Source organism: Talpa occidentalis, unplaced genomic scaffold, assembly GCF_014898055.3.
Source record: "Talpa occidentalis isolate TD23 unplaced genomic scaffold, MPIMG_talOcc4v2.1 talOcc4.6, whole genome shotgun sequence".
NCBI lineage: Eukaryota > Metazoa > Chordata > Mammalia > Eulipotyphla > Talpidae > Talpa > Talpa occidentalis.
In genome coordinates this window covers 86477363-86502590 of record NW_023604972.1, presented here as the reverse complement: position 1 = coordinate 86502590, position 25228 = coordinate 86477363, and the positions used below count along the sequence as shown (strand labels likewise).

Genomic DNA, 25228 nt, shown 5'->3' with positions numbered 1-25228 from the left:
CCCCATGGCTGACAAGTTGATGCTGGGTTTTGGCAGGAGGTATTAGTCTTTACCATGTGGACCTCTTGGCAAGGCTGCTTGGTTCCCATGGCAGCTAACAGGCTTTCACTGAGCAGGACTTCCCTTGGTTACATAGGTCAGTCCTATTCAATGTGGAAGAAACCAGATAGGAACCTGAATACCAGGAGTGAGGAATCACTGGGGCCATTTTAGAGACCATTTTGAAAGTTGGCCACCACAGGTGTCAACAGATTTATTGTTCTATCTGAGACTATTGCCATCAGTTGCAACTATGTCTTGTTTAAGTGATGACATTGGCTTAAAATCAGGCTTTCTCTTAGTCCAGCAGCTGTTTCTGTTCTCTGAACTTATGACTCCAAAGTGCATTGTCTCCCAAAGGCCATCGGGGAAGCTGAGAGATGGGAGGGAGGGAGTGCATATGATGGGAAAGAGAAAGCAAGGAAATGTCATGGAAACTTAAAAGAGCAGTGAATTAGGATCAGTTTAGAGTCTCAGAGAAGCCTCAGAAACACTCAGCTTATAGTACTTTGGCCGGTCCTTATTGTGCCTGTTATAAGACAGAAGCAGTAAGAGAGTCAACTTTCTCCAGCAGTTTCAAATTTCCACCCCAACAGACCTTTAATCAGTCTTGCCAGCAAAAGTAAATGTAAGCCTGACTTCCTGTGCTGTTTCCTCTCAGCCTCTGGAACGGGGTCAGCCATCACAGAAATGATCAGAAAAGGTAGCCACAACAGAAACTATTAGGCTCAGCAGCCTCCCTTTTCCCCTGAGCACTGCAAAATTTTTCACAATAGTAAAATATACCAAGTCTTCACAGATTTTCTCAAAAAATCTCTTTCTCATTTTGGGTGTCAAAAAAGCTTTCATGAAATAAACTAAAAAAAAAAGAATTCTCCTTATATTCCTAGGTATGCCTTTTATACTTAATAAGTTCAGTTTTTCAGGTATTTATAAAATATCGATAGTGTGCCCCAGAAATCTGTGAGCTATAGGTGAGAATAGGGAGGAGACACAAAGAAGAAGGAATTAAAAAGATTTGTATATTTGGGGGCAGGGGGACAAAAAATGAAGGAAAAAGCTGAAAGGGATGTCAATACCAGAATGGCAGACACCATTGACTGGCTGAACTGGCAGCCATTCTAGTCCCTTCTCCTGGCCTGCCTTCTACTACAGATGTGGAAGTGAGGTCCTTGCCTTCCTGGTCTCACTTGAAGCTAAGGGTGGCCATCTGATCAGTCCTCACCAAAGTTATGTAAAGTCTGCCGGGGGCATTTGGGGATGTTCTCTTGTCTTATAAAAGGGACAGTAAAGAGCTCACTGACACTGTCCCTTCCTCTCCTTGCCTTGAATGTGATTTTGCTTGGAGTGTGGCAGAAGCAACAAACATGAGACCCAAAAAAAAAAAACAATATACAGAGTAAAACTTGAAAGGACTCTCACATGGATGATGATGTTGTGCTTCCAAACCAATCCCAGCAGTGGCCTGCCTCCAGATTTCTAGCAGTGTTCATTGAAACCACTTTTAGTTGGCGTTTTTCTTACTTGCTGCTTTTTCCTAACTGACTTGGGAGATAGAATTGAAGACCAAGCGAGAGTAACTTGGAGAGTCAATACACTGACAGATCAGTGAGGGGGGAACTGAGTGATACTGGAGAGGTAAGGAAGGATGAGTTAGAGGAACCAGGGTCAATGGCAAGTGCTTAAATAGGAGGAAATGCAGCAGATGGGATGGAGAGTGGCATGTTGGAGTGGCTGCACTAAGAGTCTCTGCTTATTATTGTCGCTGAATTAGTATTGCTAAAGGAAAAGTTGTTATGGGTGACACACAGTCAAGGACTTTCTGGGTAATTGGAGGCCACACAGCGTCATGTGTGAAAGCAAGAACTCTGACATCAGGTAGACCTGGACTTGGGTTTTAGCTCCATTGCTAACCACATGGCTTGAACACTTTGCTGAACCATGTTAGGCTGCAACTACTTAAGCATGTAAAGCATGTAAACTTTAGCATGTAAAGCATGTAAGTGCTTATTATATAAACATTAGCTACATGAGTGTTGGTTATCATCACCACTATTGTGATCAGATATTAATTATGCCTGCTTAACTCTTTAGAATCCAATTGTTATACCTAACACACGGGAATGTCATCTTTCACAGGTATAGTAAATGTTAATGAGGATCCTTGTGGAATTCTTTTTCTTTGAAGCAAATTTGCATGGAGTATGTAAATAAAATACAGCATTTTGTTGTTGGTTAGCCCTTTAAATACTCTTTTGAGCTAAAAATCACTATGCATCTTTTTCCCAGGATAAGATAGAAGGAAAGAAGATCAAAACTTTAAACAATGACCTTTAGATTCAATGAAGGCTTCAGGGTTGCCATAGGCCAGAGTAAACTGTCCTAGATTTTGACAATTTCTAAAGAAGTTCGGATCTCAAGGCATGCCCTAGAAAATTCAAGGGGAGGAAGAGTTTCTTTTAATAAGTCCTGCTTGTGTTGTGCACAGTTTTCACTATCAACAAAGGAGAGGCATTAAATGGGAAGATTGAGAGTAGGGCCTAGTCACAAATGTTAAGAAGAAAGCTAGAGTCTGCCCTCTTAATGTACTTTTGAATTCTTGAGAATTTCCCTATTGTTATCCAGACAGGTCTTCCTTAGCTAAGTGACTGGACCCCTAGGGCATGGACATGAACTAATGAACACACATGTGCACACTCTCACCTTCAGCCCTTTCTTCTTCCATCAAAACTTTTCCCTTCCTTTACTTATGCTGTCCTTTAAAAGTGTTCATGACACCCCCAGTCGAAATTTACCTCTTCTGTGCCTCATTTGATATTTGATAGACAGATTTTTAAAGAGATACAATACCAAAGGCACCATTCATGAAAGAACTGATAAGCTGAATTTCATTAAAAATAAAGAATTTTGCTTTGGAAAATAGACTGTGCAGAGAATAAAATGACAAGGCACAGATTTTTAGAAAATATTTGCAAAAGAGATATTGGATAGAAAACTATTATCCGAGGTATACAAAGAGCTCTAAAAATCCAACAATAAGAAAACAAACTAGGGTCTCCCCCGTGGCACATGGGGTTAAGCACTGTACTATGAAGCAATCCACAGCCTCTGCAGCACGAGTTAGATCCCCAGGCTGGCCAGGGAGCAACCCACATGGCGCAGCAGACCTCTCCTGACTCGCCCGCTTCTCCCCTCAGCAGTGTACTTCGATCTATCTGCCTGTTCCCTGCTCTGTCTCTGGTGAATCCTTTCACCCCCCATACCTCTGGCCTGTACCCCAGCTCTTGTATGCATAAATAAAATAAATCTTTAAAAAAAAAGGAAAAAAAAAAGAAAACAAACTACCTGATTAACAATTAGGCCAAAGACCTTAACAAAAAACTTACAAAAGAAGATATACAGATGACAACTAAGCATATGAAAGGTGCTCCACATTGTAGGTCATCAGGAAATGCAAATTAAAACAAGATACCATTACACGCCTATTAAAAAGAATGGCCAAATTCTGGGCCTCCTTGGTGGCACAAGGGGTTAAGACACAACCTATGAAGTTATTCGCAGCCACTGCAGTGGGAATTTGATTCCCAGCCAGGGAGCTACCCACATGGCGCAGCAGATCTCTCCTGACTCATCCACTGCTCCCCTCAGCAGTGTGTTTCAGTCAATCTGCCTGTTCTGTTTCCCACTCTGTCTCTGGTGAATCCTCTCATCCCCCGCACCTCTGGCCTGTACCCCCGTTCTTGTATGCATAAATAAATAAATCTTTTTTTTTTAAAGAATGGCCCAAATTAAGATTTTGGTGAGGATGTGAGACACGGGAAACTCTCATTCGTTGCTAATGGGAATGCAAGTTTCACAACACAGTCACTGTAGAAGACAGTTTGGTGGTTTCTTACAAAACTAAATATACCCTTACCAAATGATCGGGTAATCATGGTCCTTGGCATTTACCCAAAGCAGCTGAAAACCTCTGTCCACCAAAAATCCTGCAAATGGACGTTTATAGCAGCTTTATTCATAATTGCTAAAACTTGGAAGGAAGCAAAATGTTCTTTAGCAGGTAAATGCATAAACAAATTGTGGTGCATCCTGATAATAGAGTATTATTCAGCACTGGAAGAAAATGAGCAATGAAACCATAAAAAGAAGGAAAGAGAAATACAAATTACTTAATGAAAGGAGCCAGTCTGAGATGGCTACACATGCTATGAATTCAACTATATGACACTCTGGAAAGGGCAAAACTATGGAGACAGAATAAAGATTAGGGGTTGCTAGGGAACAGGGGGAGGGAAGGAGAAATGGGTAGAACACAGAGTTTTTAGGCCAGTGAAACTACTCTGTATGACACCCCATGGCATGCACACTATGGACTTTGGGTGATAATGATGTACTGATGTAAATCCATCAATTGTAACAAATGCTCCACTCTGGTGAGGGGTGTTGTTGATAATGGGGGAGACTGCATGTGTGGGGCAGGAAATAAATGTAGAACCCGCCATGCCATTCTCTCATTGTGAACCTAAAAATGCTCAAAAAGGTGACAGAGCACAAAAAAAAAGAAAAAGAAATGATTCTTCAACTATAATTTCACTAAGTAAAAATAATCAAATAGCCTTCTAGAAGTTGTCTGTAGAAAACCATACTTCCTAAATATAAGGCATGATGCAGATGTATATATGTGTGTTTAGCATAATGGGATTATTGTTTTTATTGTTGGATAAAAATGTATAATATGATTATTTTCATACCAATAATGAGATATGAACATATAATTTTTTTGAATAGTGAAAGTTTATTGAGGATTCATATAAACAAGGCAATAAAATAAGCATTTTTAAATTACATGATTATTACAGAACCAAATGGGAATAAAGCAATAGTATTCATCGGAAGGCTATCACTGTAGTCATCATTTTGCCATGAATATGTATATCAAATGACCAGACTATCCAACTTAAATATACAGTTATGTATCAATTAAATCTCAGTTAAGTTCAAAAAAAACTGAAATTTACCCTTCTTATTGATTCATGTTCTATTTCAAATTAAAATGCAATCAGAAAGTAATATAGTACTATAGAAGTATGAATTAGTGATTACCTAAGGTAACTTTTGCAGATGTTCCAATTTAGCTTAAAATTCACTTAGTAGTTGCTAAATGATTATTTACATAAAATGTTATTATGTTGACCTGTTAAAAAAGTCAAGTTTAAAAAAACTCTAAAAAGGCAAATGTAAAAATTATTGAAAAATTGTTTTGTTCGCCCTCCCCCTCCCCCCCAGTTGAGAGCTTATTGTTCTGGAATGGCATAAGACAAAACTTCTGAATAAAAATAGCCATTGTTCCAATTTTCCCATGATTATTGTGACAGTCCTAAATTCGTCAGGACACGGTCTGCTCCTCCTAGCTAATTTTGTTAGGAACCTGGTGTGGGGCTACTTCTGCTTTTGCAACTATCCCCCCTCCAAGCAGAAGCTCGAATGTGATGTCTACAATCAGTTGGTGTGTGTTTATATCCTGTGCATGTCTCAGTGTCCTCATTGAAGATTTGGTCCCTTCTGACTGCCAGTAGTGTACTGAGTTGACTAAAAAATCAATTCACTGTATTTGCAGATCTTGTGCATGCTAGTTGTTAACACAGCTATTATTAAAAAATTAAAAGATGCAAACTTAAAATCAAATATATTATAAACACAACTATCATTTGAACTATATGAACTTACAATCAAGTATTCAAAACCCACCATTTCCTCATTGTTATATTTTAAGATGTGTTCTTTAGACTGCTTGTCTTCTGTTGTATCTGTGTGGTAGCAACACTACACACTACCATGACTTGCTGCATCTCTTCCCAACTGCAAGCTCAGTGATGTGTGGGATGGTTGAGTATTTTTCCAGAATCTCTCTACTGGTCTGCCCTTATCTCTAGCCTCAATGTCTCTGAACTGGAGGGACTATGGAGATAAGCTGTTGCGTTTTGGCTGAGGGTTTACAGCTTCTTCCTGAAGACCTTCCCTTCAAATGCCTTTAATTATAAGCTACTCAGAACTTCCATCCCATTCTGCATTCATAAATTTTTGCAGAAATCCCTCAAAATTTCTGTGATTTGATAACAACACCTCATCTCAAAAAAATGGCTGGAAAATATGGACTTCAAAAGGTTTTTTGGGTATTACTTAACTGAAATGTACCATTGAAATCTATCTTTAAGAGATAAAGTTAGAAAGAAAAAAACAGTAAAAGTAAACTACAACTAGTATCTCCCATGGGAGAATGATGAACAGCATGTAGTGCCACATCAAACTGGATTCCAGACCAGACCAAGCTGATGTCTGAACAAGAGTACAGTGTCTAGTTCCCCATTGATTTGAGATTTGGCACTGCCAGAGATGTCACAAGGACTTCTTGGAAAGTTGCATTAACTTGACTTTTATTATCCACACGCCAAAACTAATAGTAAGTGGCAAGAGAGATTTACCACTGAGCTTGTGACCTGGAACAGTCAAGCATATAAGCTGTGGTCTGAGATTTCGTTGGTTTTTCCCTTTAAGAACTTGCAGATCAGCTTTATTAGGCATGTTCAAGTGTGTGCAACCCAAAGAGTGCTAGGAAATGGACAAGTTGCTCCATGAACAGGATTGTAAAGCCAAGCCACGGAGCCTCCTTTCTAGGACAGTATTCAACTTCTGCCACAGGTCGAGTTAGCTAACACTGCATGAGGAATATTGCTGAAGCAACTTTAAAATCAAAAGCGTCATGTAAGAGCCTCTATCATTTGCAGAGACCATTTTGACAGCTCCTTCTCAAGCACCAGGGCAAGGGCAATGTATCTCACAATGAACTAATTGAGAAAATCGGCATAGTGCAGCATTAGGACTATGTAACCATGGAGTTGTCCTTTTTTTGACTGACTGATCAAAGCTGTTTTCCTTCAAGTTTTGGAACTTTCTTCAGACATGATTTGTTTTTATTTTCAATAACTTCTCTCTTCCCCTGCTCCTTCACTATGTGTTTTGTGTTTATTCGCTGTTGGACTTCTAAGAAACCTTGTTGCACTTGCACTTAATACAATGTATTTAGAAAATGTTCTTTTTCAGAATAGTCATGGAAGTAGAACAGTCAGCCATGCATGGATCAGTGCCTTTAGTGCATTGGATTATGAGTCATGCATTGCTTTGTACCTAATATCCAATAAAAGCAAAGTAAAATATTTTTTCTGAAGTCAAAAAAGGTATAAATATTTTAAGAGTTAATACATATCTAGTGTCTACCATATATCTAGCCCTATACTAAGAACTACATTAAATCAAAAGTTGTAGCTTTAGTTTCTGGGGAACCTAATCTTATTAGACAGGGCAGTCTTACCAGCAACCATAATTATTAGCTTTCATGCACTGGATACTAGCCATGTTCCAGGTGCATTCTATACATTATCTTATTTAATTCTCACCCTGAGACTCTAATTCAGTAGATCAGGTGTCCTATTGAATTGCTAGCCAGGTGATTCTAATATGCAGCCAAAGTTGAGATTTTCTAATTCCGAAGAAAAGGGAATAGGTGCTGCTGCATGCACAGCACATCTGATGCCAAAGCAAAGAGACAAGCGAGGCCCATCGTCTGTCCGTGTGTCAGAGGAGGGGGCATCTGTGTATGCATAGGAAGTGCAGTGGCCCGCCTCAACGGAGGGTGTGATGTCAGCTATTGGATCCAGCTGTATCATAGAAATGCAAAATGGGGACAATCAATTCTGAAGAACTTGTAAAGAGATGAAGCCTATGGTAGAAATTACAGAAACAGTACACCTGAAAAGTGTATTAAAGGGGTGCAATGGCCAAGCCTCAACAATATTAGCTTCCATAAAGGCTGGGGAGGAGTGTTACAGGCTCAATATGTCTTTCCCTAAAAACATGGGCCAAAGCCGCCACCTTCCATGTGATGGTATTTGAAGACAGAGCCTTTAAGCAGTGATTAGGTGAGAGGAAGTGAGAAGGGCCGGCCCCCACGATGAGATCAGGGCCTTCAGAAGCGACACCTGCATCCTCCCAGGCCCCCGCCTCACAGTCACACAACGAGGTCACGTGAGCACCCAGCGCCCGTGACCACGTACAAGCCCCGAGGAGAAAGCTCAGGATGACGCCTTTCTTGCCAGTAGCTTCATTTTGGACTTTCCAGCCTCCAGAACGGTAAGAAATGCGTTTCTATTTTCTCGCGTTTACAAGCTACACGTGTATGGTGTTTTGTGGTGGCCGCCCGACCTCGGGAGAGGAACAGCCGGGAACAGAGACAGCCGCTCTCCTAACCAGGCAACGGGTTTCAGTATGATGTTTTAAAGTTATTTATTAGAAAGTGTTATGAATTTATTTTCCAAAAGATATAATGTCTGATGCACACCACATGATGGAAGCAGTGGAAGGAAACAAGGAGAACCTGGAAAGTCTCCTTGTCCTGACATCTGCAGCCCCCAGGTCCTCCCGAGGACAGCTGGCGGTAGGTTGGCCTCTGCGGTGTATCTAGCCCCTCGCCTTCCAGGTATTTGTTGCTTTGGTTTCCAAGAATGCAATTTATCCTAAATGAGCAATGAGTGGTATTAAACAGTTACTTTTCCCAGTTGGTATTTAATCCAGAGTCAATCTTCAAGGCTTGCTAGACTTTTCAGATACAAACCTTGGAGGTGACTCCTGTAATTTGGCCTTTTTTTAAGGAATAAAGGCAACTCCAGAGATCCTTGGCTATACTGGTTCCTTCATGCAGAATTAATATTGCCTGTATTGTAGCAGAAATAGTCTCCTCGCTATTCCTCTGCTTTCTATTAAGATAGACATTCTGAAATAGACTTGGGAAAAGTAGAGTTCATGAAGTTAGTAACCCCATTTTCTTTCCCTTTATGTGGCAGCCCCTAAGGCTACTAGTACAAAAGCATTAGGGTCCCAAAACATTTCTCGCCGATGAAGCCCACGGTCCTTTCTCTCTGAAGTTTTGCCTATGTTTCCCTCTCGCTTCTCAAGGCTTATTGTTCTTTCCTCTCTGCTGTATTTCCTACCATGATAGTGGCAGTTGTGTAGGAGTTTGCTTCCACCACTGCTGCAGATCTTTGAAGACAGCCTCCTGTGTTATTAGATCTAGAGTTAAGCTCTAGATCCTGACACAGTACAGTAGACTGTTGAATAACATAGGTTTGCATTGCACAGATCTACTTGCAGATTTTTTTTTTTATTTGCAGCTTCTCATTCATGGATTTAATCAATTGTGGCTGCTGGATCAGGGGAGGAATATAAAGTTTAGGGGAGGGAATCAAAAAGTATTTGCTGATTTTGCACTACTGAGGGCGTCAGTGCTGCTAAGACCCCACATTGTTCAAGGGTCAAATGTAGGTGCTCAATAAAACAACCCATCATCAGACATCATCATCCTCACAGATGCAGGGAGGCAGATCATAACCACTTTCAATAAAACTGTTTAAAGCCCCAAGCCATGTGGCACATGTTCCCCTCTTAACATGACAAAATATGAAGTAACCACCACATTTTCTCTATGGTGATGAAGTTATCTATATTTTTCCTGGTTTGCAAAGGCTTAGACTACAAATCATTGAACTCTGAAATGAGAATTCCATAAATAAATTCATTCCAGTATGTTAGTCACAGAACACATGGTGTATTTTCCAGTCAAAACCATAATTCTAATGAGCAGTCTCAGTGATAAATGGAGCTATCCTGTAACTTAGCTGTTATTGTGATGAGTGGTGGTAGTTGGAGGTCGACCGCTCTGTTCTCGTATTATAGGCCACACTTTTACATGTGTAAAGCCAGATAGAGCTTTAGAATTTCTTATTTAACAACCCCATGAGCCTAAGGTCATGCATCAGACTGCTGTGACTGAGTGCCACAAAGAGCAAGGCATTTCCTTCTGGAAGGAAAAATGCAGATAAGCATGTTGGCAATTACTCATTTATCCTTTTTTTCCCTCAAAAGCATCTCAGCAGTTTTCTGTGGAACTAATTTATGACACCAGTATCTAGCTGGAGAATACAAAATGCTATCTTTTTGAGAAGATTATCAGAAATATGGATGATGAACAATCAATTATATCTATATGTAAGATATTATTTTTTTTTTAAACTTGGAGAGTTTTTTTTTTTTTAAAGATTTATTTATTTATTTATACAAGCACTGGGTACAGTCAGAAGCGCGGGAGGGTGAGACGATTCACCAGAGCCAGAGCGGGGAGCAGAGCAGGCAGAAGGAGGGAAGTACACTGCTGAGGGGAGCAGCGGGCGGCAGGAGAGGTCTGCGCGCCATGTGGGACCCTCCTCCGGTGGCCGGGGAGCAACTGGGGATTGAACCGGCGCCGCAGAGGCCGCGGGCAGCTTCGCAACCCAGCGCTCAACCACTGCACCACCGGGGAGGCCCTATGTAAGATATTACAAGGGGATTCTTGAATATTTTTTAAAATTTTATTGAGATATAATTGGCATAAAGCACTATATAAATTTAAGTTAACATCCATCATCTCATATAGACACAAAAAAGTTTTCCTTGTGATGAGAACTCTTAGGAGCTACTCTCTTAACTTTCTGATCTCTTTTTCAGAGCTGTTAACTATAGCTGTCATGTTCATTACATCCCTGGTATTGATTTGTCTTAACCAGAAGGTTGTACCGTGTGACTGCCTTCATCCAATACTCCCCACCCAAACATCTTCCCCCATGCATCACTCTGGTAACCACGAACCTGATCTTTTTTTTTTTCCCAACATGCTTTTAGGTAACATTAACTTACAACAGTTTGCCTTTAAAACTCTATATTATATGTACCACCCCCTCCAAAAGTCGTTTCCATTCATCACCATCTTATCCACAACCTCTATCCATTCTATCCAACCCCATCATTCCCTTCCCTCTGGTGACCCCCATTCTGTTGTCAAAATCTAAGGTATTGCTTTTTCATTTGCTTTGATTGTCTGACTTCCACAGGAGTGAAAACACATGGCAATTTTTCTTTCTCTATCTGACTTATTTCACTCATCATAATCCCCCAAGGTTCATCCACATGTTCAAAAATAGTTAGATTTCATTTCGACTTTCCTAGCTGGTAACAATTTGTTGTGTATGTATATGTGTGTATGTATATTATATATACACACCACATGATCCTTATCCACCCATCCATCTATGGGCATTTAGGTTGTCTCTGTATCTTGTAAATAGTGTTATAACAAACTTAGTGATACATATATCTTTTCACGTTAGTGCATATATCTTTTCATATCCTTTGGGTAAATACCTAGAAGTGGAATTGCTGTATAAAGTAGTTGCATTTTTAATTTTTTTGAGGAACCTTCATACTGGTTTCTGAAGTGGCTCCACTAGTTTACATTCCCAACAACAATGCCCTTATTGTTCCTTGTCTTTTTAATAAGTCATTCCAATAGGTGTAAGGTGCTATCTCATTGTGGGTTGATTTCCAGCTCCCTAATGATAAGCAGTGAGGAAGCCACCTGTATGTCTTTGGTAAAACATCTGTTTTGATCTCTCCCATTTATCAGGTTGATGTTAAGTTATATGAGTTGTACATATTTTGGATATTAACCCTTTGTCTGATATATGATTTGATATGTTCCCATTCAGTAGGTTGCCTTTTCATTTTAATGATGGTATGTTTTACTCTGCGGACTTTTCGGTTTGATATAGTTGCATTTGCTTGCTTTGCTTTAGTTTCTCTTACTGTTTCTCACTTCAAGACAAATCTTGAAGTGATTATTACCTATTTTTTTCTATGTGTTTTATCTTGTCAGGTATTCAAGCCTTTAATCCAGTTGGAGTTAATTTTTGTATATGGTGTAAGAGTGTGGTCTAATTTCATTCTTTTGCACGTGGCTGCCAGTCTTCCCGATACCATTTATTGAAGAGACTTTCCTTTCTCCATTGAATGTCCTTGGCTTCTTTGTCATGAATTAGTTGTCCATATATATGTGGATTTATTTCTGGACTCTTGATTCTATTCCACTGAAGTATATTTTTATTCCTATAGCATACTCTATGTAGCATGAAGGATTGTAGTATAAAGTAAGAAAGTGTGTGTGTATGTGTTTACCATTTTTTTTCTGAGAATATCTTTGGCTGTTTGAGCTCTTTGATGATTCCATGCAAATTTTAGGATTTTTTGTTCTATTTCTCTAAAAATATGCCACAGGGAGTTTGATAGAGATTGCATTGGATTTGTGTATTGCTTTGGGTGAAATGGCTGCTGTAACAATATTAATTCTCCTGATCAATGATTTGTCATATTTGGTCTTTATTATGTTGAGGTAAATGCCTTATACACTTTGTTGAATTTTTGTTCTAAATGAATGTTGAGTCCTAGCAAATACTTCTACATCTATTGTGATTTTTAAACTTCATTTTGTTGATGTGGTGTATCACATTGTTTTGTGAATGTTGAACCATCCTAATATCCCAGGAATAAATATCAGTTGGTTATAATATATGCTTTTTTATTTTTTAAAAAAAGCCATTGGACGTGGTGTGGTGTTATTGAGGTTTTGAGAATGTCTGTTTCCATACTCATTAGGGATATTGTGTGTGTGTGTGTGTTTGTGCAAGCACGCATGCGTGCATGTGTTGTGTGTGTGTGTGTGTGTGTATTTTTGGGGGGTTCTTGTTTGGTTTTGGTATCAGGGTAACAATGATTTTATGAAATGAGTTTGAAAGTTTTCCTCTTCGAATTTTTCTAAGTGTGAGAGCTATAGATTTTAAATCTTGGTTTGTTGTTTGGTAGAATTCTCCACTGCAACTTTCTGGTTTTTATTTTTGGAGAGTTTTCTGATTATTTCTGTCTTCAAGCTCATTTAAATGTTTTTCTGTTTCATCAATTCTATTGTACTTTTCATTTCAGTTATTGTATTTGTTAGTTCTGTAACTTCTGTTGGCACTTGTATTTTCTCTTTGTTGGACTTCTCTTTTTGTTCATACATTCTCCTGACTTTGGTGAACATCTTCAATGCTGTTACTTGGAATTCTTTATCTGGCAGATTGTTTATTTCCATTTTCATTAAGGTCTTTTTCTGAAGGTTTCCCTTGTTTATTTAGAACATATTTGTCTGTTCATTTTGCTCAACAGTGTTGTTTGTATGAATTAGGTAAAAGAGCCGTCTCTGTCTTGGAAAAATAATCTTGTATAATTCTGAACCTTGCTCAAATTTGTCCTATTTTTTTGTTGTCTCTTGAATCATTGCGGTTGCCATGGTGTTCTTGAGCAGTTCTTTTGTTGAAGGTGAGCCAAGACCTGTGTGTGTTCTGAGGGGGGGGATTATCTTTCAGTACCTAATTTCAGGCTGATTTGTGCCAGGTCCTCAGATATCAGCTTTTAAAGTATGCCAAGATGTATGACCCGATGGGCTCATTGTTGTAAACCTTGCCTTCTTACAGACTTGGTGATATGGAGACGTCCTTTTTGGGGAATAGTTGGCAGAACTGGGGTTCTATGACTATAATCTTCATTCTGGGAGATATTGCTAAGTCGTAGTGCTCACTCTTGGCCTCACAAAGATTGCATCCCCTGCCCTATGTTCCTGAGAGTTCCTCCTGTTGAGTGAGGCCCCAGAAGTTCAAGAAGGCATGAGAATATGCTGACTTGAGCAATAGAGGGGGAACACTATAGTGGCATGCTATCTCTGGCCAGAGTTAGTAGAGTGTGAGGGGGAAAAAAAACAACAAAACAGAATGGTGCCTGAGTGTGTCTCCACACCTGGAGAGAATTACAACAGACTCTTGTCTCTGGCAGACATGTTAAGATTAGCTAATACATCTTCTTTCTAGATGGCTTAGGTGCTTTTTTTAGATAACTCCAATGATTTGCTGCTTTTGCGCTCAGTGGCAAGGATGAGTGTGTCTGTGCACTTGCCTGTAAAGAGTAGACTGTCTACCCCTCCACTGCCTCTTGGGCTCCTGGTTATTTGGTAACCCAAGAGGTAGGCTGCCTGATGAGGGAACTGAAGCTTTTGTGAGGGCCCTGCTGTGGGTTGTGGTGTAGGGGCGAAGTTGCTTGGCAAGGCTGAGCCTCTGCCTCTCCTGTTTTGGTGAGGTCATTTTGTTCCTTGGTGTGGAGAGAGCCGCTCGGCTGTTTACAGAGCTTTCTCAGAGAGAAGTGTACCATATTGGCTGTATGTTTGGTGTGATATGCCATGGCAGGAGGTGACTCCAGGATCTTCCTACATTCCCTTGAACTGCCTCCTATTTTTAATTTTCTGAGGAATATCATTACTGTTTTCCACAGTGACTGACTGTACCAATTGTTTATTTATATTCCCACCAACAATCCACCAGGGTGCCCATCTCCACAGCCTCACCAGCTTTTCTCTTGTCTTCTTGATAACCATTTAAACACATGTGAGTGATCTTACTGTGGTTTTGACTACATTTCCCTAATGATTATTGATACTGAGCACCTTTTCACCTACCTATTGGCCATTTGTGTATCTGCTTTGAAAAAAATGTCTATCAGGTCCTTTGCTCATTTTTAATGATTATTTTGCTGGTAAGTTGTATGACTTGTCAGATATTTGGTTTGCAAATAATTTTCCCACTCCGTCACTTGTCTTTTCATTTTATTGATCATTTCTTTTGCTGTCATCATCCCACTTGTTTATTTTTGAATTTGTTGCTTGTGCTGTAGCTGTTATATCCCAAAAAAGCCATTGCCAAGATCCAAGTCAGGGAGCTTTTTTCCTTTTTTTTTTTTTTTCTTGTAGGAGTTTTATAGTTGTAGGTCTTATACTTAGGTCTGGATAGGATTCTGCTTTTCAGACATACTTTCTAAGGGACAGTTCAGGGGAAAATATTTTTAATGGGCTGACAGGGTATCAGTTTCTAACATATGATCCTTACTTGTCTCTTGCAATTGTCCAGACTCAGGGCCTTGTGCTCTAGATAAAGGGGCAAAGCGTCATTTCCAAGGGCACTTACCCCACGTTATCATGAACTTCATGCCCATTTTGATTATTTGATACCCACTTGATACTTTAAGACATCAGCAAGAAAAGAAGACCCCAATTCTTCTAATGCTTTCACTTGGACATCGTCATTGGCCATACAAAGGACCAGATCTCAGTCAACTGAGTGACACCAGTCATGGTTTATAATCACCACTATTGCATTATAATTGTGACCAAGTTGTAAATGGCAAACGGGGGTGGGGGTTGAGTTGTCTCCTTTAGTGTACCAAAATCACAACATATGCTTTAAAAAGAGGTCCAGAGACGAGACTGAATCTTATTTTAGAGTTGGAGGTCTTTGTAGGTGAACTGAGTTGTCAATTTTCCACAACTGCTTAAATATATGACTAAGACCAACTAAGGACAGACCAGTAAATTACTCTATAGTCTTTCCTCTGTGCTATACTATTAGCATAAATTATATCATAAAACATTTTCATTTCATTCACTAATAGTGGTGGCTTTTAACTGGAACACTACAAGTATTTCAACAATTGGGTGATCATAAGTAGTGATTCTCAACTTTAGTATTAAAATCACCTGGAGAGCTTGTTTCCACAGACTACTGTGTTCCACTCTGAATGTGAGCAGATCAAGGGGGAAGCCCTTGAATTTGTACTTCTAACAAACATGTTTCCAAGCTCCTAGGATACTTCCAGAATCACTGGTCTAATGCAAGCCCATGCCATCTCCTGCCATTTATTATTAGCTATTTGTGCACCGTCCACCAGTCGAGAGCTGCATGATTAGATTTCCAGCAGGAAGAGTGAGCTGTGACCTTTTCTTAAAATTCCCTGGTGCCTTTTCCATGACAGTATGTTATAGTGCAGGGATAAAGAACCCTTTGAGTCAGACCTTGTAAGTGCTCTATTTCATTACACAATCTTGAGTAAGTAATTTTAACATCTATGCTTCAGTTTTTACATCTATAGAATGGGGATATTATCTTTTAATTCATAGAATTGTGGAAAGATCGAATTAGATAAGGCTCAGAGAGTATTTAATGCATAAAAATCACTCTATACTTTCAGAGAGAAATGAATAGACCGTTGGTTACTCATATGATGGAAGGGCTGACACCAAACGGGTGTGGTAAAAGATACCACAAATTTAGCAACAGCGAAGTTATTTCTTCTCCTTGGGCTAGAATAATGGGAGGAAGCAATGTTGCCAGCACTCAGAAGATTCCTGAAAGAGCAGAGTGGGTCTACTCAGATCCCAAAGAAAGGGCCTGTCAGGCAAGATGGAGGTATGTGAGATCCACTGTGTAAAAGTCATTGGGCAAAAGGCCTTGGGAAAATAGTTCTTTGATATAGAACAGAGCAGGGCAAAAGCAGTATGTGGCTCTGTCACTGCCGTGCTGTTTCTTAGTCATTGCTGCCATGACGGTCAATTTTTATGTATCACTCTCCTCTCCATGGACCATGTCTTCATGTCGAACCCTCACTGTATGTCACGTAAGGCAGTGCCGTGTGTGTGTGTGTGTGTGTGTGTGTGTGTGTGTGTATGCAAAGTGGCATTCTAAGTTCCTTCAGCAGTAAGAGCCAATGGGAATGCCGCTTCAGATTAAGAAGTTTGTATATATTGCCTGGGTACTACTAAACTGTGAAGCCCTGAACCTACATGTAGTTTTCCTCTCCGTAGCCCATGTCACACCTGCTGCGGTGCCTCATACTGCCCTCTATGCTGGGGGTGTTAAAAATGTGCAGACTCTAGGACAGAGAGACAAACCTTATCAAGCCATGGTTTGCAGAGGCTGAGTGGAAGGTTTGGAGATGGGTGGTAGAGAAGGGAAGGACCGAAAGACAGTGGGCGTTCTGATATTTTCTTAACCCGAGAATGTACCTTGCAACAACAGCATCTAGAGTATTTCTTTTTCCATTATTAAGGCTATGGAAACACTTAGCTATCTTTCATTCACGTGACCACTGTAATGTCCTCACTTTACAATAATGAGATAATTGTGATAAGTGAGCACAAGGGGATGGGGGATGGGAGACTACAGAGAGCAGCAGCAACATTTACTGCCCAAAAGAGCAAGAGGGCTTTTGTAGAAAAACTTCTTAGGTGATAACTGAAATTTCAAACTATAACTTAAGTTTCAAAACAATCTTTATTCTATTTGAAGACCTAATACAATGCATTAAAGCAACTGAAAACAACAAAGACATAGCTCCATTGCATCTATAGCTTGAACAAAATGTCAAGGAGGCACACTCCCCCCACCCCCCACCCCAGTTGCCTTGTAAAGGCAAAATTACGACTGACCATGACATCCTCCCTCTCGTCAAAAGACCAACTTTATTTTAACAATGTCATATAAACAGATTTGTAAAAACATTGAACAGATTGTAGCTTTAAAAAATACACACATATAAATGAGATTTTTTGTTTTGCTTTTTTTTTTTTTTTTTTAATAGCAGCATCCTGGGCAGCTAATGCTATCTCATGGTGACAAGTTTAATGTTAACTTGGATAGTGTTTCCAATGAGCCCAATTCTGTCTCCTCCCTCCTCGTAATACTAGTATTTATGTAAGTAGATCTAAAAAAAGATAGTAATTTGGCATATTGGAACTTTGTCCCATGTGAGGCATTGTGCTTTCAACTGCCCCTTTCTTAAATGACCCTGAACTCAAATCTCAGGGTCTGCCTTCCAACCGACGTGGACACCATGCATAGCAAAAGCACAGTTGTTAAAACCAGCAGAATTTTTCTCCCAATAAGGAACATCAGTAGGACTTCCCAAACACATCACTAGTTCATAACCAGGTATATGACAAAGCAATTGGTTCCCCACAGTGACGGCTCACATAAACACATTTTGACTCGACACACTGATAAGGAGGATTTCCGAGTAAAGCAAGTCATCCAGACCAGCTCCCCCAAAGGAGTAACTTTTAAAAACAGAAAAAAGCCAAAGAATTATGAACTTCTCACTTCACTTGCAAACAATTTCACCTTTATAAGACAAAACAAAGCAACTTCAAAGGAAGGCAACAACCCATACACATATACAAGACTTGTACTAGACACTTGCTTGTTATGTACTGGAACTCAACGACTGTGGAATCATTTCGGCTGAGGTGTCCTGGGAACACAGTCCATGCACATATACATATATACAGATAAAGGGCCATGAAGTTGTCACATGTTGCAAGCATATGCTTTTTGCCTTTCCACATGGTGATTTTTCTCGTGTGTGCTATCAGGTGCCAAAGCTCCCACTTCTACAGCCCTATTACAGCCTCTCTGCAGCTTAGCTTCTGACATGTAGGACACTACACGGGTGGGAAAGTCAATGCATGGATAAAAACATGTATCAGGAGTGCTCTGCTGTCGTCGTTCTTGCTCCTGAGCCACTCCGACAATACTGTTAGGAGTCTGAACCTAAAGCCTGAACCTGCGGGTGAAACATCTCGAGTGACAGGTGGGGCGGGCATGCTACACGCATTCAGAAAGGCATTTGGCAGCGGGGTCACATCACATGGATGGTGTAATCACTGTGATAAGGAATGACGAATCTTGCCTTGGCTGTTTAAAGGAAAGTCTATTGCATTTATACTTGAGATGCAAAAGTAAGGCAAGTGCCTGAATACCGTGGCATCTCGTGAAGTGCCAATGCAAAAACATTACAAAACTGTAGCTCTTAATGAAACATTCCATCTCAGGTCTTACTTTTTAGAAATTAAATGAAAAATATATTCAATGGCATACATGGATGTGCTACCACAAAAAAAACAAAAGAACCCAACACTAGTTCATAAACTGCTATTAACTAAAGTAATTAATTGTTAGATCTCTGTGTGACATGGAAGGGGAGTTGTAAAGCAGACACTCACAGACTAAAAGCAGGGAAATCAATTGTCTGGAGATGAGAGGGAGCTAGATGGTCAGATCAGTACAGTCAAGTTTGAGGGCCGACAGTCTGGCTGTGAGACTGACTATTGCTCTTGAGTATGTGTAGCTTCATGTAAAGAGGAAAAACTACATTCTACAGCTAAGTCAGCTGCTAGACTGATTCTTTCAAAGAAATTAAAAGGGAACAATAGGAAAAAAAAAAAAAACAAAACAAACCACCCTTGCCCCAGTAATGGAAGGGAAAAGCAAGCAAGCTGTGGGTGAGTCTGTTTAGTATTGAGAAAGGAACTGAAATTGGGAGATTCCACTTTAATCTACAGGGGAGTGTCCATGACTATTTTATTCTTCCCAACACCTGTGCAACTTCCACCGAACAGAAAGGCTTTTGCATGTGTGAATCAGGGAGAGTGACCTCGCACTGCTGCCCTAAACTGGAAAGCGGACCCAACATCTCTCTCCTCACCCTCACAGTGTAACACACGGTGATCTGGATGGTGGGACGGGCCGTCGTGGCGTCGCCGCGATGGCCGTGCCTGTAACAAGCGCCGCCCAGCCCAGAGCAGTAGTGGTTACCATCATGTCTATTTGCCTTATTGTCTAAATCGAATGGAAAGCTAAGAAAAGAAAGCTAAAATCGAATGTCAGATCATGCCTTTTCTAAAATGACTGTCGGTCGGTTGTAATGGGTAGCCTAATGTTTAAGAGAAGGTTGATAGATGCAGGGTATACCTTTAAATCAACATTGCAAACAAAGGTGAACGTGGTTCTTGGAGCCTAACTTGCCCCTGCCGGCTGAAATTTCTGACCAGCTGCCTGTGTTAGTTATAGTCGCTTGGTGTAGTTGTCCTCAATTGCTAATAACTAGAAGATCAAAAAATGGGAAAAGACTGAAGTATAAGCAACTTTGCTCTGCAGTAATTCACTTCTTCTCTGTCATCTTGAGAAAGTGCATACCACCCTGCCACCCCTCCCCAACATCCCACCTGTACACCCCATTGCTACGTCCCCCCTCCCTAGATTCAAGAAGTTCACAATTCTTTAGGAAACAAACATTGTCAGGTACCGTATTTTACGTCTTGAAACAACATTGTCGAACTTAGCGATACTTTGTCATATTCATATATCTTTTCTTTTTTATTGAATAAAGCAGCTTTGAAGCTTATCAGGCACTGCCCAACAAAACATTTAGTCCAAAAAATCTGTTATGAACTTTTTAACCTTGGGCTAACAGCCAAGTACTCTGTACAAGAAAAACTGTAAAATATTTCATAGTTTTAATTCTGAAGCCATTTTTTTACTGGCATCCTGTACATTTCTTCTTAAAAAAAAAATAACAAAAACGAATATTAACAAAAAGATCAGGGACAACAATATTTTCAAGCAACAAAAACTGGGGTGGGGAAGCTTATTCTGAAGGTATATTTGAAACTGAGAGAACAACTTAATAAAAATTAAGAGTTGCATAGCACTGTGAATTTAGCTTTCAGCAAAACAAAACAAGCTATTTGGTATTGATACAAATCCATCTATTTTATAGTTAGTCATCCAATATTATGTACATATTTTATATACTGAATGTCATTTTAAGTCTGGTTTTCCAAGCTCATTTCCTTGTTGGTGGGTTTTTTTTTTTTTGGAAAAGTTTAAACAACACTTTCTGGCACTTTGCTACAACAGAATTCTCTTTGAACATACGTGAGTTGACATTCTCCCAAAGTGTCCCTTGTGAGTGGAAGTGCCTTTCTGCTACATATCATTCATTTGTTAAGAAAATGAAATAATCCACAGTGCGATGTGTCTGGGCCCACCGTGCACAGCAACACCCAGGCTAAACCAGGCTGGACCGAGCATCCCAGGCAGGGCTCTTCAGCCCATCCACCCTCCGAGGTCTACAAGGTCCCAACTTTGAGCTGGTAAAGCTTCAGAAAGCATTAACAAGCACCATGGTGAAAGGCCTCTTTGTCCCTGCACGCAGAGATTTTTGCATTTCTTTTTCTCTTTGTGGTGGTGTGGCTTTAAATTAAACCCCCCCAAAAAAAAAAAATTGGAAAAAAAGGGTAAGCAATCCGGATTAGAAACGTATGGTCACGGCACAGCAGCGTGAGGCTGCTTGTCTTCCCCTACTACTTTTTGTCGAAGAAAGCTCGAGTCCCATCTGAAGGCAGACAGCTTCGTTTCTGCAGCTCAATTCACAGGTCAGGCTGGAGAGAAGCCCTGTGCTTTCCAGAGGTTTCAGGGTGTGTGAACTCCAGGAGAAGGATCCGAGGGCCAGCGCTTCATCGCCTCTGCTGTGCATATACCGGGTAGGCTAGTGTGACGTTGAGGGAGTCGTTGTGCTGCACGAGGGAGGTGTGTTGGTAATGTAGCACCAGTTCTTTCAGGGAGCTGTACAAGTTATAAGGCTCGGCAAAGCCGTAGCCGGTCGCTGTCTTGTTTATGACACAATGCTTTACCTCGCCATCCACCCTAGAGAGGAGAGGGGGGAAAAAATGCCTTTTGAGCTTATCCAGGACAAATTCCACAACTCCACCAGGGGTTTTTAATCAAGTGCCCATCATGAGAACGTGCCTTCTCTGCAGGCCACAGCCTTGGCTGAGTGGGGCTGGACGGCCGTGTCACTCACTGGCTGAGTGACCCAGGTCGGTAACCTGGCTTCACCGAGGGGCTGTATTTTCCACTTGAAAATGGTGTACTAGGAAGACCTTAGTGCTATCCATGCCATAGGGTGGCTTTGCGCACTACACTGAGATCATGTAGCTGTTGTGCACGACAGCCTGCCTGGAATGCAGCAAGCGCAGCGTAGTGGCTGCCCCCTACTGCTGTCGGCGCCGGGGTTCGGCCAGGGCAGCACTAGTGTACCCTTTTTGACAGATTCCTCTTGCAGACCGTCCTTAACTCTGTCTACACAACTCCCCATCTTTTTGCATTTACTCCACTTTCCCTCAGAGTTCTTCTCACTCCTTCCCCATCGGACTAGTTCTCTGCTTAAATGGAAGCAGACCACAGAGTCGGATGGACTTCTGGAAGTGTCGAAGAGGACACTCACCCCTCTGAAATGGTGCTAGTGATGCAAAATTCCCTTTTCAAAGGTCTCCCCAAGCTACTAAGCAAACAGAAAGGTGTATTTCCTTGGGTGTCAGCTCAAGGACAGCAGCCAGGGTCTTTACCGAGGCGCTGTGCTCACGCGCATTACCACAGAGCCGAGCAATGGGGGCCAAATAAAAGCACGCTTTGCTATTTCCACTTTAGCAACTGGAAAAGACTTCTCAGGATTAAGAAGCTGCTGCACTGGGACCCAAACCTCAGTCTTGCAACCCAAATAGCAGGTGTCTTTCTACTGGGCCTTGGGAGGAGCGAGTACTCTGGGGTTTTGAAATGCTGTGCTTTATGTCCGCATCTACATTATTTTACTGTAAGATTTTTCTCAAATCCCTGCCCAATGAACACTTCCATAATAGGAAAATAGCGTCCTGGAGATACATACACAACAGAACAGGCGTAACAGCCCTGTTTACTGCTTTCCCGGACGAGAAAAGTGCCGTCTCGCTTCCCTCGCAGTAGGTTTTCAGCTTTGTTTCGGTTGCTGCTCCCGACATTCCAGGTCTTCTCATCATGGTGGGGCAAATCCTCATCGTCTTCTACCAGCGAATATTGGCTAAGGAGGCAGGAGAGGAGGCGTCTAAATGGAGTGTATGGTCGCCACTCGCCTGGCCCCTCCAGCCCCCTTTGTCACTTCTACCTCGTTCGTTCCTGCCCCTCCTACCAAGCGAGCCAGGCCTGACTCAACCACCTTCTGACCTGAGTTTCCCTCTTGAATTCATTAGCCTTCAGTGTAACCTCCCTGGGCACAGAGAGCAGTGCTAAGTCGGAGATCCCTGTTTCCAAGTCAGCAACTGTGCTTAGGTACCTGGGCAAAGAGGACGGTATTAAGTGATCCTGTTTGTCCAGTTTAGATTGGGAAATTGTCTAGGAGGAGTGCCAGCTTTCAAATAATTCAAACAAAGCATAAGCTTCAAAAATATACTAAACATAATTGTTTGTCTTTCTGAACGTTCCCAAAATATTTTGGGATTTTTTTTTTTTTCTTCCCAGTTTCAGGGACATCGTTAAGGACGCAGTGTCACTTGACGGCCTGATGGGAAAGAGCAGCCCTCCCCCTTCCCTGCACTTTGCAAGTCTGGATAATGAGACTGAGTTTATACAAGATGTTCCAAACTCAGTGAAATGCCTTACTTGTTCTGAAAACAAAGCAAGTCATGCGTTTTCCAAAAATGAAAGAGTAGTGCCATCTCCCACCTTTAGTAGCTACTTACTCTTCCGTGTTTTCATTGCCCAGCCACTCATTTAACTTCTTTTGCCGGACCCCTTTCTGTGTCAGCCACCTGGAAACATTTTAAAACAAATGCATCAATGACTTATTTGAGCAGTTACCGGCCACTCACTCACACAGTTCCCCTGCTAATACTTACATCAAGTATTGGTCTCTTGTCTTTCTAAGTTGAATGAGGTCTGGTTTAATGCTGTTCATACGTTTGTCAATCTCCCGGTACTCAGCTGCCTGCTTCTTCAAGTCTTCCTCCAATCTTCTTCTGCTGTCCACAATTTCACTGATGCGAGACTTTAACTTTTCATAATTATGCATAATCCTATAGGCAAGCAAGAGAAATGCATCTGAATCACCTGGGTGCGTGAGGAAGGATTCGCTGTGAATTCCCAGCAGTTTCCTCAGATAACGAACTTTCTCTTTTTATCATTTTCAAGTTATTCGGAACACAGCAAGTGAGATCATCTTTAAACAGTTTCAGAGGATTTTCATTAGGTCTAGCGCAAGGACAACACAAACACATGCGTGGCTCACCAACCTTTGTATTTCTTTCTCGTTGCCTTCACGTTTAAACTTTTCTATGGATTCTTTGCTGTACCGCTCCTGGGTTTGACACTGTTCTTCAAATATTTTTATAGTTTCATTAAATGCTTCAATAGCTGTTCTTTTCATTTGGATTTCCTGCGATACAATTATAATAAGACAATGTCCTATCCCGTTCACAGAGCAAATTCTTACTGCAAAGACTACTGGGACATTAGGTCTATATGACTTCCTAGCACGTAAGTGCTATGGTAGCAAGGTGACACAGGCACACACACTTCCTTGGGAGAATTTCCCCAATCTGGAGAAAATGATTGCCCGGCCATTCCTACAGCTTTCATCTGTTTAGCTATTCCACTATATCAGCAGTTTATGGCATTCAGGTGGCCTTCAACTCTTTCTTGTAGTTCCAGATACGTGACAGCCTATGCAAGGTTAAGCCTGTGAGAAAACCCGGTAGCAGCTGCAGCCTCTACTTTTCATGGCTGGCACATTAGGGCCACATCTCCACTGCAGAGGTGATACAAATCTGGGGAGCTTCCCATCTAAAAAGAATTCTGCAAGCAGGAATTATGTCATGATAATTAGCTCATTTATCAGGTGAACATCTTAGTCCGATACGTAGAGGTTTCCCTCAATGAAAGGGTGAGCTATACCACGAATAATTACTGGGATAATCCACAATGATCTCTCCCCCCACTTTATTTGTAAAGTCAACCTTTCCTTGGGACGCTTCTAATAACTAAGAGTCCCGAAATTGTAATCTGATTTTCGCAGAAAACTCACCTGGGAAGTACGGGTATAATCTTCATATAATCTATCATATTCCCGGCTTTTTTCTTGAAATTGAGTGTTATATTCATGTAATTTTTTCCCTACGGCTTCAATATTATCTTCTTTGACAACCTGATCCTACAGGGATTAGACAGCAAAGGAGAAAGAAAAATTCAGTTGGTATCTTCATCAAATAATAATTGTTTCACAAGCTATCTGACATGGACAACATTGCTTGACTAGATACAGTTTTTCCGTTTTGATTACCTGTTGGTATTTGGATACTGGATAAAGTAATTTCACATCCAACTTGGGATTATACTGAGCTAGAGATTCATTCCGGTAGTGGTTTATTAGTTCAACCACAGAGTTGAAGGTTAATGGGTCAGAGAAGCCATATTTCCCATCTCGGTGAAATATTTTGATTAATTTGTTATTTCCTCCTTTCCTGCACATACGATATAAAAAATAGCATTAGAAATGTGTTTTAACATCCACTGAAACAATCCAATGTTAGCCACTTTCTCTGACTCACCTTAGTGTCAGAGTATAATCACCATGCATTTTAGTAGATGCGTCTCGTACCAAAAAGGTTCCGTCAGCTGTATCTCGAAGTTTTTCATTCACTTCTTCCCTAAAATGAAAAGAATACAAGACAATGCTTACCTCGAGGAGAGTGTGGGTTTACACTGTT

The 25228-nt window shown here is 40.8% G+C and overlaps 1 protein-coding gene across 6 annotated transcripts in view; it reads right to left on the bottom strand.

The window, feature by feature from the left end:
- Positions 1 to 17140: 17140 nt before the first annotated feature.
- The window catches only part of PIK3R1 (phosphoinositide-3-kinase regulatory subunit 1), a 470555-nt gene continuing 462467 nt past the window's right edge, over positions 17141 to 25228 (bottom strand). For all 6 annotated transcript variants that reach the window (XM_054688102.1, XM_037529892.2, XM_054688104.1 and 3 more), the window contains 8 exons: positions 25070 to 25168; positions 24802 to 24982; positions 24547 to 24672; positions 23756 to 23898; positions 23363 to 23539; positions 23207 to 23275; positions 22378 to 22548; positions 17141 to 21359 (listed from right to left, as the gene is read on the bottom strand). In XM_054688102.1, coding sequence (XP_054544077.1) covers positions 21170 to 21359; positions 22378 to 22548; positions 23207 to 23275; positions 23363 to 23539; positions 23756 to 23898; positions 24547 to 24672; positions 24802 to 24982; positions 25070 to 25168 — 1156 coding nt within the window. In that variant the 3' untranslated portion in view covers positions 17141 to 21169. The remainder of the gene's footprint in view (positions 21360 to 22377; positions 22549 to 23206; positions 23276 to 23362; positions 23540 to 23755; positions 23899 to 24546; positions 24673 to 24801; positions 24983 to 25069; positions 25169 to 25228) is intronic.